Source organism: Squalius cephalus (assembly GCF_949319135.1).
Source record: "Squalius cephalus genome assembly, chromosome: 2".
NCBI lineage: Eukaryota > Metazoa > Chordata > Actinopteri > Cypriniformes > Leuciscidae > Squalius > Squalius cephalus.
Genome location: NC_137123.1, coordinates 23,732,346 through 23,747,691, shown reverse-complemented (window position 1 = coordinate 23,747,691; position 15,346 = coordinate 23,732,346). Strand labels below are relative to the sequence as shown.

The following is a 15,346-nucleotide window of genomic DNA, read 5'->3' as shown; positions in this document are numbered from 1 at the left end:
GTTAAATACAAATGCAAGCAATGGAGGATTCTCTTGGGATAAACTAACCATGACTGCTGGTCCAAAACCAAACATCAACTAGCAGTAAGATGGGAAAAGAGATCAGTGGATGCAGGCAAGTTCATCCCACATTGTTTGCTGCAGAGAAAAATGTCTTGATTTCTGAAATTTACACAAACCTGTATGTGATCCAAACCTGTATGAGTTTTATCTTCTTCTTCTGCTGAACACACATACACAAAAAAGATATTTTGAAGAATGTCGGAAACTTCCATAGTGTTTTTTCTCCATACCATCAACTGTTTGCTTACCCATATTCTTCAAAATAACTTACTGTATTTTGTGTTCAGCAGAAGAAAGAAACTCATACAAGTTTGTAATAACATGAGGGTGAGTAATTGATGACATCATTTTCATTTTTGGGTGAACTTTAAATATTGGAATGGGAAAAGATGATTGTTTATCAATTGATGCAGGCAACTTGATCCCATCGTTTGCTCCAGAGAAAAATGTTCTGAAATTATAACACATTTTTAAATGTTTATTAACTGTTCTTATTAATAAAAATAATAAAAATTGAACAAATGGCACAATAATAACTATTTTTAAATAAAAAAATATGTACTGAACTGACATCCAAATGTGTAAAAATATTTTATAAAATATTAAAATAATACCAATTATATAACATAATGAAAAAAGAAATGTATTAATTACATTCATTTCCTCATTTAAACACAAAACAAGTCTGCACTTAAACAAATTCACAGAATACATCCCTTGAACTCTCAGTTAGAACTTCCAAATACTTTTTTTCAGGTTGGCGCTGACATTGTCTGGCATGGATGGCATATGATGTGGTTCAAATATAGGATTTCATGTTGGCTTCAGTCATGACAGAATAAAGAATTCTTGCATATATACTTGCATATAACTATAATTAACTCCCTTAAAATGATCATTATGATGTGAGCAGGCCTACTGGTGCCCCCAACAGATTGATAATTACATTTTCTGCCACAGCTGAACAAAGTAGAGGTGACACACTCGACATGCTGCTTAATAACCATAGTACGATGCATCTTTGAAGAAATCCTCTAGCTAGTCACGACTGTTTTCCTGTTACAAATTAGTCATTCAACCACATCACGCAGGTGGTGGAGTAATAACTTCTTTTAATGAATCCGTTTGAGATTGAATTAATGTTAGATTTTTTTGCTATAAATTACAGACATGGCATCTGAGGACTAATTCTCATTTTTCTTAGTTATTTTGCTTTATTTCCAGAATCAATCATAGGCTCATTCTTACGTAACTAGAGCACGTACTCAAAATGGTGCTTTAAATCTCTTGATAAACTAAGAGACGCAAATTACATTTGTATCAAATAGTAATAAAAGACATAGATTGTACTAAATGTCAGCTTGTTTATTTTGCTCAAGATAAGGATTTATTAAACTCACACAAAAACTATGCTTCTAACCACAGCTCGAGAGCTTGTTTGCGATGCTGTTTGCGAATGTTCGTTGGATCTATGGTTTCGGGAAACACAGACTCTTTGAACTATGCTGAAAACAACTGAACTTGCGACTGTAGTTGGCTAACGATGCTTTTGGGAAACTCACCCCTGAACAGCACAAATGAGCCTCAATCAATGTGTCATGGCCTTAAGCCACACTCTGAATGTGGTGTGATTATGTATGGGAGCATATATAGACTACTGGTTAAACATTTCACTCTTCCCACAATGACCTGGAGTCAGTAGGTGGAAAACTGTGCTCATTAATCCATGACACACGCTCTCTACTGCTCTCTGGCCTGTGTTCCTGACGGCAGTTTGTTCATATGACCTCATTTCTCTCAGCCGGCGTCCTGGTCCTCTGACCTGACTATACCTGACCATTATTTGGAGAGTGGGAACAGTGGCCATGGCCCTGACAAACCACTCTACAAACTTTTAACTCACAAACACACATACTGGTAAAGGACATTTGCAACCATGGCAGCATTTGCTACAGATCTAGCCAGTTTCTGCCCTAAATTATGTTTTAAATGATTGACAAGCAGAAAATGACATTCACATTTATGCATTTGGAATTGGGTTCCCTGAGAAATGAACCATGCTCTTCCACCAACATTTAAAAAAATACAACATAATAAGCCCCAGGACAAGATTCTATACGCTCGTCCTGCCCACGCAGGTCAATGACGCACCTGTAGCAAGTCTGTATCCTCCACGGTTACCCCCGTGCTCTGCTCTCCTGTCTTGCTCCCACATTTCGGCCTCAGACTCTGTGGTGCGGGATCCTACGTCAGACACGTCGCCCTCCTCTCCCTCCGTGCTGTTCCGGTATGGCCGACGCTGCCAGTTCTGGATGGCCTGTTTGCGGAGACCCCAGCTCCGGGAAGCACCCGTCCTTTCGTATGCTCCTCCTCCACCTCCCTCCCCAAGTCGGCACTGGACGTGGTAGTACTGAGCATCAGGACAGTCCTCCAGAGCATGGAGGTCCACACTGTCACTGTCGTAACCTCCTGAACCCTGGGACACAGACTTTCCTCGTCCTGATGCACTGTTTAACAAAACCACAAAAGGGAAGCATGGAGCAAAACAGTCAGGCACAATGTTGTGGTTAATTTGCAGGAATTCATGAAAGGAATTACTGGAAATCTAGTGAAGACCAAACATAGAACCATTCCAAAATAAATGTTTAAACCCTCTCTCTGTGTTTGCATGTTTTGATGTCCACATGTTTGTGGCTGTGGCATTTCTATTGCAGAAACGTGACCAAATATTAAATATTAAATGGACTTTTGAATTTAGTGTTGTTTGGTCAATATTAAACAAGGATTAGATTCATGCTGTAAAGTGTAACAACATTCACAAGGCCGTAGGCGCTGTCTGCAGGCATTTGTTATAATACATAGGGCCCTATCATACACCAGGCGCAATGCGGCCGGTGACAGGCGCGACGCAAGTGTTTTTTGCTAGTTTCATCCCGACAAAGGTATCATTTTTACGTCCTGCGCCACGTTGTTTAAATAGAAAATGCATTTGCGCGCCCATGGTCTGAAAACGAGGTGTGTTCAGGCGCATTGTTGGCGCGTTGCCATTTTGAGGCAACTGAAATAGACTGCGCCATTGACCAACTGAAACATGGTCTAAAGTCAATGGCGCAATATTTTTTTGTTATTTAAAGGGCGCTTTAGTATTATGCACCAATAGGCGGGTGCACAACGCGCGTAACTCTTCTTATTACACACACAGGGATGTGCAGCAGCACACAAACATGCCAAATATTAAAAATAAAAGGATTACGATGTAAAAGATTATTATTGTGTACATTAAGATATGGTGGAATGAATCCGGCTTGTGCCGTAGATGGTCTGCTTGCGTGCTTTAACCTCGCGCACGAGCAGATCCATTTCCTCTCTGGAGAAGAGTTCAGTGTTTCCACTTGCAAATTCCACCATGCAAATAGCGAATCCGCCATGGCACGAACGCAACTGGCTTTTAAAGGGAATGGGAGATGAGACTCTGATCGTTTTTTTTGCACGTTTTGCACCCATTGTATGGGTCGAGAATCGAGATCCACCAGTTGAAAACCACTGCTTTAGGATACAGGGTTTGTGTTCAGAGTGTGTAAAAAGAACAGTGAGAGTTCACCAGGAAATATGATCAGATCTGTCTAGACAGACTTCCTATAATACACATAAACACACACCCACTAATTTAGAAATAAGAGACTCTGCAAACTCTATTATTTTTAAGCCTGAATGAGTAATGGGTTATTTCCTTAATACAATAGTGACTCTCAGTTGTTTTCTATCAAAACACTCCTCAGAGGATTCTTTTCAACACCAAGCGCTGGGTACACAACACTAAATCAACACTTTTAGGGGTGTCATGCACTTCTTCCTCTTCTTTTTTCTTTTGTTTTTTTTGATTAGCCTGGTACAGACATGACCAAAAGAAAAAAAGCATTTTAACTTCACAGTAGCTCTTATAGCTCTTATAAGAGCTAATTAGCAGACCTTTATACTGTATAGAAAAGAGCCGCTTTGACATTTTAAGTTTGATAGTTGAAAGCAAATTATCTGAAGAAGCTGTGACTCAATTGGCCGACTAAATTTAGTCAATGCCAATGTCAATGCATTATCCCTGATTCCTTTTTACCTTCAAGACATATGCAACTTAATATCAGTTTAATTGAGTATGACACTTCTGAACACATACACTGCACAAGACCTCTCCTTAATCATTATAAGAGAAATCACTAAACTCAGGGAACAGTTAGGGCATATGCATGGGATTGTGGGTAAGGATAAGGAATGTTCTCCTCCAAGGCTTAGCAGGGACAGAATTTCCACTGGGGATTCCAGCCAGACATTTAGTCACTCTCCAGATGTTACAATTCAAAAGCCAACACTGAGACTTAAAGAGATACTGTGCTACTGCAGTCAGTAGTGACTGTAGGCTCCGCTGTAGGCAACTGACTACAATGACAGGCTTACTTTTCTATTTTACAGTGGGCTGAAGAGCAAACAACCCACTAGAAATCAAGCTGGGACACATTAAAACTGCTTACATAGTAGGAATGTGTAATGCATGGCTGGCTATGGCAGAGATATCAAAAGCCATTCATTTGTTCAAAAGCAAAAGCTAAAAAGAATGCATTATGTAAAGTTTCTGACATAAAAAAAAAAAAAGAAATTCAGAAGAACTTTAAGACAGTGCAGTCTCTGTATTGTATTATATTGTTTTCGAATGTTTCAGCACCCCTTACTTCAAATGCATATTTGTGACTTTTATTTGAAGCCAAAAATAGAGATGCTGAAAAAAAAACAGAGGGATGCGATGGCTAAAGACATCTGCCTCTGAAGTCAACCTTAAGCAGATTTACAAACTGGATTATTTGCAAAATGGACTGCTGAGGACCGTAGGGTAGGGATTGGCTTAAAGGAATAGTTGACCCAAAAATAAAAATGTTGTCATAATTTACCCATCCTCATGTTGTTCCAAACCTGTATGAGTTTCTTTCTTCTGCTGAACACAAAGGAAGATATTTTGAATAATGTCGGTAACCAGACAGTTGACGGCACCCATTGAATTCCATAGTAGGAAAAAAAATACTATAGATGTCAATGGTTGCCATCAACTGTCTGGTTACCGACATTATTCAAAATATCTTCCTTTGTGTTCAGCAGAAGAAAGAAACTCATACAGGTTTGGAACAACATGAGGATGGGTAAATTATGACAAATATTTAATTTTGAGGCGAACTATCCCTTTAAATTTAATAAAATAAAACAAACAATTTATATACAACTTTTAAAAACACATTTTGTAATGTCTATAGTGCTTTACTGATCTGCCTCAAAAATGTAATGTATTTGAATTATCTCTATGTCAGATGTTCTCTTTATGAATTAGCATATTATTAAATGAATTTGATCAAAAAATAATAAGAACCCTAGTTATAATGACAGAATATTAATGAAGAGTATAAACATAACTGTTCAAAGGTTTGGGGTTTTTAATGGTTTTGAAAGAAGTTTCTTATTCTCATAAAGACTGGATTTATTTGATCAAAAATACAGATGTTTTATATTTGAATATATTTTAAAATGTAATTTATTCCTGTGATGCATAACTGAATTTTCAGCATCCGAATTAGAGATCAGTCTAATATGCTGATTTGGTTCTCAAGAAAAAATTCTTCTTATTATCAATGTTGAAAACAGCTGCTGAAATATTTTTGTGGAAACCATGACAGGATTCAGGATTCTTTGATGAACAAAAAGAACATAATTTATTTGAAATAAATACATTTTGTAATAATATAAAAGTCTTTACTGTCACTTTCAATTTAACGCATCCTTGCCGAATAAAAGTATTAATTTCTTACAGTTCCCACACTTTTTAGTTTATATGCCACTTCTTTATAAGTGACTCAGATGGATGATGGTGGTTATGCCATAATGAAGGAACAGCAGTGATCATTTCAATCCGCTCCCGTCTGATTCAGTAGGAAGACCTGTGGAGTCTATGTCAATTTAGGGACAGCAGACTCCAGGCAAACCCACGCTCCTTCCTTCCCTCAGAGCACCAAATGATTCAAATGCACGCACACAACAGATGGACGTTGCTGTCTCACTCACAGATCAGAAACTAGCTAAACGAGCAGCCGCACAAAGGTTAGTTATGATATTTTACAGGGAATCACATAAATGGACGATGACCTAAAAATAAAAACGAGAATAATATGTTTGTGATGCATATTAGTTATGCTTTGTGACTAGTTGCGAAGAGACAATCTCACTAGATTAATATTAAATCTTAAAAACAATGGTTCACAAAATGTTAGTCTGATTAAACAACAGTTTTTATAAAACTGAAACTATTGTCGTGTTTTGCATGTGTTCTATGCTGCGCTAATGAACGGTCTGCACAGCGCCGCTTCAAGTCGAACATTTAGTTTACACATTGTAACTACAAGTTCTATAAGCCTGTGAAGGCTTGTTACAGTTTAGAATGAACGCACCTCTAGTTTGGACTTTGAGCAATGTTCTCAGTTCAGTTTCCAATGTTTTCTTTGTTCATGTTCTTCTGTTGCCATGGTTTTTGATTTGCCCTCATGTGTCTCACCTGTGTCTTGTTAATTATCTTGTTTAGTCCCTAGTGTTTCTGTGTATATATAGTCCTCAGTTTCAATTGTTCTTTGTCCGTTATTGTCTATTTTAGTGGTTGTTCTCGCCGTGTTTCTTGAGAAGTTCATATGCCTAAAAATGAACCCTCACAAAAAAAAAAAAAAATACATTCATAAATTTCCATTAAAACATTATTTAATTTATAAAAAATATATATAATTATTTTATTTAGTTAGTTTCATGTCATTTTTTTGGTGATCTATCCCTTAAAGTTTTAGGTTTCACTATTGCGGGGACCTGACCTGACACTTACATGCTTTCAATACAACACAAAAAACAAGACTATCCAAGGAAGCAGAGTTTAAACTAATGTTTTCACCGCTATCCTTCTAGAGCCTTTGGTACGGGTTGTTTTCGGCCTTGTCCTTTAAGGCACTTTAGTTTTCCACACAAAGCTCTTTTCACATATCTTCTGCATGGCTGAGAGATTACAGACTGGTTTAACCCTGAGGCAAATGCAACAATCTAGTGATTTTCCCTAGACACATCCCAAACCAGGCTGACTCCAACATACCCATGCCTACAGCAGATAAAAGACATAAACTTGCTGCTCTGCCGAATTTAAGATATATCTGCAAAATGGCTGGTGCCAAATCTTAGATCTAATACTTCAAAGTTTGAAGTAAAACTACACTTTATTTTGCATTTTATTATTTTGCAACGCAGAAGTAAGCTATTTTCTGTGAACGTGTGCAAAATCTGTTTCATTAGCCGCTATAGGTAAATATCTCGAATTTGAATCCAAAAATAGAAATTTGAATACAAGATATGAATACAACATAATGTATGGCAATACAAGAAAAGAATAAGTGACTGTCTTTACGAGTGAGTCACTGAATCAGTCATTCAACCGATTTGTTGAAAAACACTAATTAATTCAGGAATAAAACACCACTACTTTGACACTATTGTGAAGTATTCCATTGTTCTCTAAGAACAGATACCTGACCAAAAAAAAAAATTAATGCCTAGTGTTTGCATAATATTTTAAATTAAATTAATTGCATAATATGCAAATGAATTAATAAATACACAAAAATGATTTAATTATATTATTATTATTTTTTATTTTAAAGTTAAAGTTAGTGATATTATTAAACTATAAACACATTAATATACAAGAATAAAAATGCATAATAACTGTAAGAAAATTTGGCTGATGAGAAAACATTCATATATTTGTGAAGTCATGCAGGCAGAATTCTGCTGTCCCGAGACTTACGCAGTGCTGGGGGAGGAACGTCGATCGGACACTTGGTACATTCCCCTGGATGGCCCAGAGATACTGGAATTTCTCTATGAGAGAAAGAGTGAGAAATCAATTGAGAGTGTGTGTATGAGAGAGAAAGATGCTCCAAAATTTCACTGAACACATCTGAGATACTGCAGCTCAACATCAGTCGGTAAATATAAATAGAATCAAAGCAGATAGAGAGGTATAGGGTAGAAAACTAAGAGAGATTCCTCAGAGAGATACAGTACATGGGAAAAACATGTCATATTTACGTCAGAACTTTATTGACCGTTACCATTTTGTAGGTTTGAGGATTGAGGTTACCACTAACCACTCAATATTCATGCTTTATGAGGACTAGGTTTAGTCTGGGTCAACACTGATAATATGTTTCAAAACTCTCTGAGTACAAAATAGCAGCAGTTTTATTAGCATCACTGATTACTCATTTAGCTACCTTTATGCAAATTGGCTTGCCGTAAACTAATTACATGGGCAATCCCCCTGGTGCAACCTGCGGTTTTGTGCCTTGCTGAAAGACTCAACCAGGCCAAATAATTGGTGAAATTACACCAAACCGTTTCCTGACAATCATGCTCACCTGATCGATTGTGTCAGTTTAACAAATCTACTGAAAGCCTTGTCAAAGGGTAATGCACATTTCTTGCTTTCTAATTTTTAGAGAAAATATAGTCTAAAATCGTGTTTATTTAATTTCAGCCATTCTATGTAAATTAAACATTTTGGTAATGCTTTACAAAAAGGTTCATTAGTTAACACCAATGAGCAAAACATCTGTTACAGTATTTATTAATTCTTTGTTAATTTTAGTTAAAAATACAGCTGTTTATTGTTTGTTCATGTTAGTTCACAGTGCATTAACTAATGTTAACAAATACAACCTCTGATTTTATTAACATATTAATAAATGTTGAAATGAATATTAACTCAGATTAATGAATGCTGAAGTATTGTTCATTCTTAGTTCATGTTAACGAAGGTAGTTAATTAATGTTAACTAATGGACGTTATTGTAAAGTGTTACCAAAATTCAATAACAATTGCATTTAAGGGCTTATTCACAATTGTAGGATCTCAGAAAGCAGTGAAATATGGTTATGTTTCTTGTTTTATGGTGCTCTGAGTGAAAACAGCCTGGCCTACATTGATTTCCCTGTAAAATTCTGAAAATAATACTTCAGGTGTTTTAGAAAAAAAAACTTTCATTCATCAGACGTAGGTATTAGACTCACCAATCTCATGCAGGAAATAGGAAAACTGTGCCTTAAAATAACTGCTCTAGCTTGTTAGGTGATACACCAGAGAAAATATGGGCCAAGCTAGGTGCCATAGTGCTGACAGGCCACACAAACATTCACAAACACACACTGGACGCAGTGCCCGCAGAAATGGGGCAGAAAGGAAAAGCAGCACTATTGATTTCACTGGCAATGCACAGCAAAAAAAGGCTGGCCGGGATTGTGGGAAATGCTTGAGATGAGAACAAGAAATCTGCATCTTTTTCTTGCTTGCTCTCTTTCTGGCTTTTTCCTGTTGTCATAACCCTGCACAGTGCATGTCTATGCTCTAATTTAGGCCAAATGTCCTGAATCACAGCATGCATGCTCCTGAAACACTGTTCCCTTCTTCTGACATCACTGAGAGTACTTCCTCTCCAGATAGTAGGAGACTGGAAGGCTGTGGCTGGCATTTGGGAACACAGGCTGTGTGTGAACTCAAGCTGAGTCAACAGTGCTGTATATACAATATGAGTGAATGACAAATGTAGATTGCTGTTTCCATGGTGACGAAGGGGTCCCCAATGATGTCAGAGCAGGGTGCTCATGTTAGGGTGTTGCCTGAATGTGCCATTCACAGTCAATAACAAGCCTAAAAATGGTGGTGTGAGTAACTGTGGCGTGCACACATACACACACAGAATTTTGCACAACACTGTAGATAACATTTTTCAACACTGTAAAAGGTTCTCTGGAGCTTCACAGACCAAAGGTTAGCATTGATGAGTATTTAGTAAAAAACATTTCCTGAGTATTGCATGAAGATTTATTTATCTCACAGAACATTTCAGACAGAATTGCAACCATGACAAAGCACTTTCATTCAATTTTCACTGCCTACCCTCAACCTGTTATAAAGAAGACCATGCACAATTCTCTAAAAGATTCTCTAAAAAATGTCTCAGCATGCCCAGGCTCTAAAGTGGGAACACAGACAGTGTTTTTCTGGATGTGGTGGTAAATGCCGCTGTGTCCACAAGAAAAAGTCTTCCTTCACTAATGCAGATATTATACAGCCTTAATCTTAAAAAAAGGGCTTACATTTTTTTTTTACTGTATGCACTTGTAGCTAATAATGCTAATAGCTAATATATTTGGCTGATTACATAACCTCATAATCTCTTTGACTCTTGCAAATCTTTCTACACATACAGTATAAACAACCATTCAAGTTTGGTGTCGGTACTTCTTAATGTTTTTGAAATTAGCCTTTTTTATCACTTTTTTAAAAATCAAAAATGAAGTAAATTAAGTAATATTGTGAAATATTATTACAATTTAAATGACACTTTTCTATTTTAATATATTGCAAAAATGTTATTTATTCCTGCGATGGTTGAAGCTGAATTACTCCAGCCTTCAGTCACATGATCCTTCAGAAATCATTTTAATATGCTAATTTGGTGCTCAAGCAACATTTCTTATTATTATCAATGTTGAAAACAGTTGTTCTGTTTAATAATTTTGTGGAAACCATGATACATATTTTCCCAGTATTTCTTGATGAATAGAAACTTAATTAGAACAGACTTTTTGGTGAAAATTGCAGAAGTCTTTACTGTTACTTTCGATCAACTTAATGTGCCTTAAAAGTACTTTATAAATAAAAGTACTTTAAAAATATGCGAATGACTTCTAAATTTCAAGCCAATTTCATACTTATTTAAGCTTTGTATTTGTACAATAATTAAATAATTCACATTTTTGGTGGGGGCAAGCATGGTAGCTATGTTTGTAGACTTAAATTATGGTTATAAAATTATGGTTATAAAATATTATTGTAAGTTGTATTTATAGAACACCGGGGTCTAATATAGATGTGTTTAACAATTGGATGGAGGAGCACTTTTCAAACTCAAATCAGAAACTCATGTTTGTTGGGGGTGATCCTAACATCGATCTGCTAAACCCAAATAAACATAAAAAGACTGACGAATTTATTAATACGCTATTTAGTATAGGTTTGTTTCCTCTTATAACTAAACCGAGTAGAATTACAAACCATAGTGATACTTTAATTGATATTTTTTCCAATGAAATAGAAAGTAATACAGTCAGCGGACTAATGATAAATGATATCAGTGATCACCTTCCAGTTTTTGTATTACATAAAAATGAATATCAAAAAAATGAAGAGGAAACCATGTATTGGTTTAGAAGGGTAAAAACAGAGAAAACTATTGAAGCATTTAAAAAGGAACTATTAATGCAAGATTGGAGTATTATATACAGAGAGAATGACACTAACAAGGCATATGATGAGTTTGTGCGAGAATTTCAAAAAGTATATGATAAAAATTGCCCAATAAAAAAATACTGTAAAAAAAGAAAGTGCAAAGAAAACACATGGATGTCTAAGGGATTGCTGAATGCATGCAAGAAAAAAATTCACTTTACAAAATTTTTTATAAATGAACAAAAGAAGCAGAGGATAAATACAAGAAATATAAAAATAAATTGACAGGTATCATTAGAAAATGTAAACAGGATTATTATAATAAATTGTTAGATAGCAATAAGAATGATATTAAAGGCTTATGGAATATCTTAAATAGTTTAATCAGAAATAAACCTAGAATGATCAATTACCCACAATATTTCAGAGACGAGGATAAAACTATAATTAACAGGAATGTAGTCAACACATTTAATAAATTCTTTGTAGATGTTGGCCCGAACCTTGCTGCAAAAATTGCAAAAGTTGAGATCTATAATTGTGAGTTAATTGTCACAAATCCAAAGACATTGTTTCTTAATCCTGTTGAGGAAAATGAGATACTGGACATTGTTAGAGTGTGTAAAAGTAAAACTTTGACAGATTATTATGATATGGATATGAAGACTTTAAAAAGTGTTATTGAAAAAGTATCTGTAAGCTGTTAACATACATTTGTAACTTATCGTTGCAAACTGGCCAATTTCCTGATAGTATGAAAGTAGCAAAAGTGATTCCTCTGTTCTAGGCAGGAGATAAGCATCTCTTTACTAACTACAAGCCTGTTTCCCTTTTACCGCAATTTTCAAAAATCTTAGAGAAGGTTTTCAATTCTAGACTTGATAGCTTTATTGAAAGAAAGAAATTACTCTCAGATAATCAGTTTGGTTTTAGGAATAATTGTTCAACTTCGCATGCACTTTTTGATATAATTGATGAAATAACTAATGCTGTAGACAACAAGAAATATGCAATAGGGTTATTTATTGACCTAAGTAAAGCATTGACACAATAAATTATGATATATTAATTAATAAGCTAGAACATTATGGGATTAGAGGGGTAGCACTACAGTGGGTTACCAGTTATTTAAAAAGTAGAAAACAATGTGTGATAATAGGTGGCTTACCTCAAGGTTCCATTCTGGGCCCAAAATAGTTTAACATGTATATAAATGATATTTGTAAAACATCTCAAATACTTAGATTTATCTTGTTTGCAGACGATACAAATATTTTCGCATCTGGAGACGATTTACAACAACTGTGTCAAATTGTTACCTTGGAACTCAAACGTGTTAATAAGTGGTTCAAACAAAATAAATTATCACTAAATCTGAGTAAATGCAAAATGATGATATTTGGCAACGGTAATTCCAATGCTCAGGAAGTAATTCCGATAGAGGGTGTTGTTATAGAGCGGGTGCATGAAATCAAATTCCTTGGAGTTATTATACCGGTAGATGATAGAATTACTTGGAACTCTCATATTAAATATATAATCACTAAAATATCAAGAAGCATTTCAGTAATTGCAAAAGTAAAGCATATTTTAAACATCAAAGCTATGCATACTTTATACTGTTCTCTGATCTTGCCCTATTTACATTATTGTTCTGTGGTATGGGGTAGTACTTATAAAAGCACATTAAAACCAATAGTAATGCTGCAAAAAAGAGTAATCCGATTAATTCATAAAGTTGGGTTTTTGGACCACACAAACTCATTATTTTTAAAATCAAAGATTATGAAGTTTTATGACATTGTTGAGTTCCAATCAGTACAGATGCTATATAAAGCAAGGCACAAATTGGTAGCAAGCCAAATACAAAGAAGGTTCCAAGAACGTACTGGTTGTTATGAATTACGTAATGAATTTAACTTTAGAACGCAGAAACATAGTACAACTTTGAAGAGTTTTAGCCCTACAGTTAATGGGGTACAATTGTGGAATAACTTGGAGATGGAGATGAAACGATGTCAAATAAATACAAACAAAAGATTTTTGAAAAGTATAGAGAAGAAGAAATGATTTGCCACTAGGGGTATTTCTATCATGATCAGATACTGCAAGGGTATATAATCCTTTTTTTTTTTTTTTTTTTTTTGCTGTTGTTTCCTTGTTGTTGTTTTGTTGCTTTTGCACTATGTTCCTTTGTACTATTGTGAAATGAGAATTTTTATTGTATTAATTTTGGGGGTGGACGCTTATAAGCTCTTTTGCTTCGGCCCACTCCTTTTGAGCAGAATGGTTACTGCTCAAATAAATAAATAAACTAAACTAAACTAAACATTTTTAATTCACACGTAATTCGATCAAATGTGAAGGTAAATGTGAAAAACAAATGACTGCATTACTCTCCTGGATTGCACCTTGGGCAGTGGGCACATATACTCATAAAGATAGTTGTCTTTAACTTTTTTCACCTATGATGTCTTAAAATGGTGCCTCCATAGGCGGCTTACTATGTTTAAGAACAGAGAAAATATTTTATACCTTTTCAAATGTAGTTCATTCATGACCACAAAATCCACACTTTGCAATCAATATATTGATTTGAGTTTTTAACAGCTTTTTAGGATCAAATTGAATGGTTATTCTATGTAGATATCGAAACAGCTAGTGATTCAAAGTTATGGATTTTCCATTGATAAAAAGCCCAGTCACATCAAAATATGCATAAATGACTACAAATACAGGTGTAATCTCTGAATATCTGATCGTTCCAATGCCAAGTTTTCTTTTGTCTCTTTCTCTCAATTACCGTACCTGTCGTCCATTATGTTTGGATCCTTGCAGACTGCAGTGTCCCAGGCTGCCGTTGGGGGTGGTGGCACAGCTGCTGATAATCTGGAGCTGTTTCTCAGCACGGTCGGCCCGGTCCAACAGCTCCTCGATGAACTGCTGAAGACGCAGTTTAGCATTGGCTTCACGCGCAGCTGTTTCCTGAAGGAACTGATCGATCTGGGACACCTCTCTGAGTGAGGAGGAAATGAATGGAAAGGAGAAAGAAATTTGTCAGAGTTACTATTAGAGAATTTAGTGATAGCTTGTCAGTTTGATCAATGCATTAAGGAGTATTGAGTCTGTAACTCAAATATATGGCGGTTTAGTGTGGTGTATATATGACCTTATGCACCCCTACCAACAGCGTTTCCTTTATATATTCATATTATGCTCTTTTACAGAGTCTTAATTTTGTTTTTAGAGTATACTAGAATAGGTTTTCAAGCTTGAATGTTCAAAAAACAAATTTTTGACATATTTTACATTGTTGCAGCCCCTCTCTTTCCAGTCTGTTCCAAGCCCCTCCTTCCGAAAAACGCAGTGTGCTCTGATTGGTCGGCTGGACCAGTGTGTTGTGATTGGTCAATCGATTCGAGTGTGTTCCGGAAATACGACGCCCCTTACCATAACTGCGGGTTTCAACCACTACTAACCCAACTCAAACAGGCCTCACCCCCTTTTTTTGCATATGTCTTGGGCGATAATTCTTTAAATGAGGGATATTGTGACGTGTACGTTCCCAGAAGAAAACTCAAGACTACAATTGAGGCGTTTTTAGGAAGTTCAGAAAGATCAGTGCTTACTGATATAGAGAATAACTCCCTTTGGAGTGACTTTGTGCTTTGTAACTTTGCAGCCCTTTTTAATGCCCAAACAGCAACATTACACACTATAGAAAGTTGCAAATGTAAAAATGCACAACAGGTCCTCTTTAAAGGACTACAGACCATCTAAATTTAGAGCGGTCACACCTTGGCAAATGGGAAAGGGGAATCTGATACCACCTTCTCCCTCTCATTTGTCCCTTTTCTCATACTTGTTTATCTCCTCCAGAATTCTGCAAATCCCTGGAGTGTGCGTACAGCCAATGAAAGCACGACAACT

At 35.8% G+C, this 15,346-nt stretch overlaps 1 protein-coding gene across 1 annotated transcript in view; it reads right to left on the bottom strand.

Moving 5' to 3' along the window:
* Positions 1-15,346, bottom strand: part of fbxo41 (F-box protein 41) — a 57,717-nt gene that overhangs the window by 20,499 nt on the left and 21,872 nt on the right. The window contains exons 3-5 of the mRNA XM_079897769.1: positions 14,225-14,432; positions 7,931-8,004; positions 2,215-2,570 (exon numbers count right to left, since the gene is read on the bottom strand). Coding sequence (XP_079753895.1) covers positions 2,215-2,570; positions 7,931-8,004; positions 14,225-14,432 — 638 coding nt within the window. The remainder of the gene's footprint in view (positions 1-2,214; positions 2,571-7,930; positions 8,005-14,224; positions 14,433-15,346) is intronic.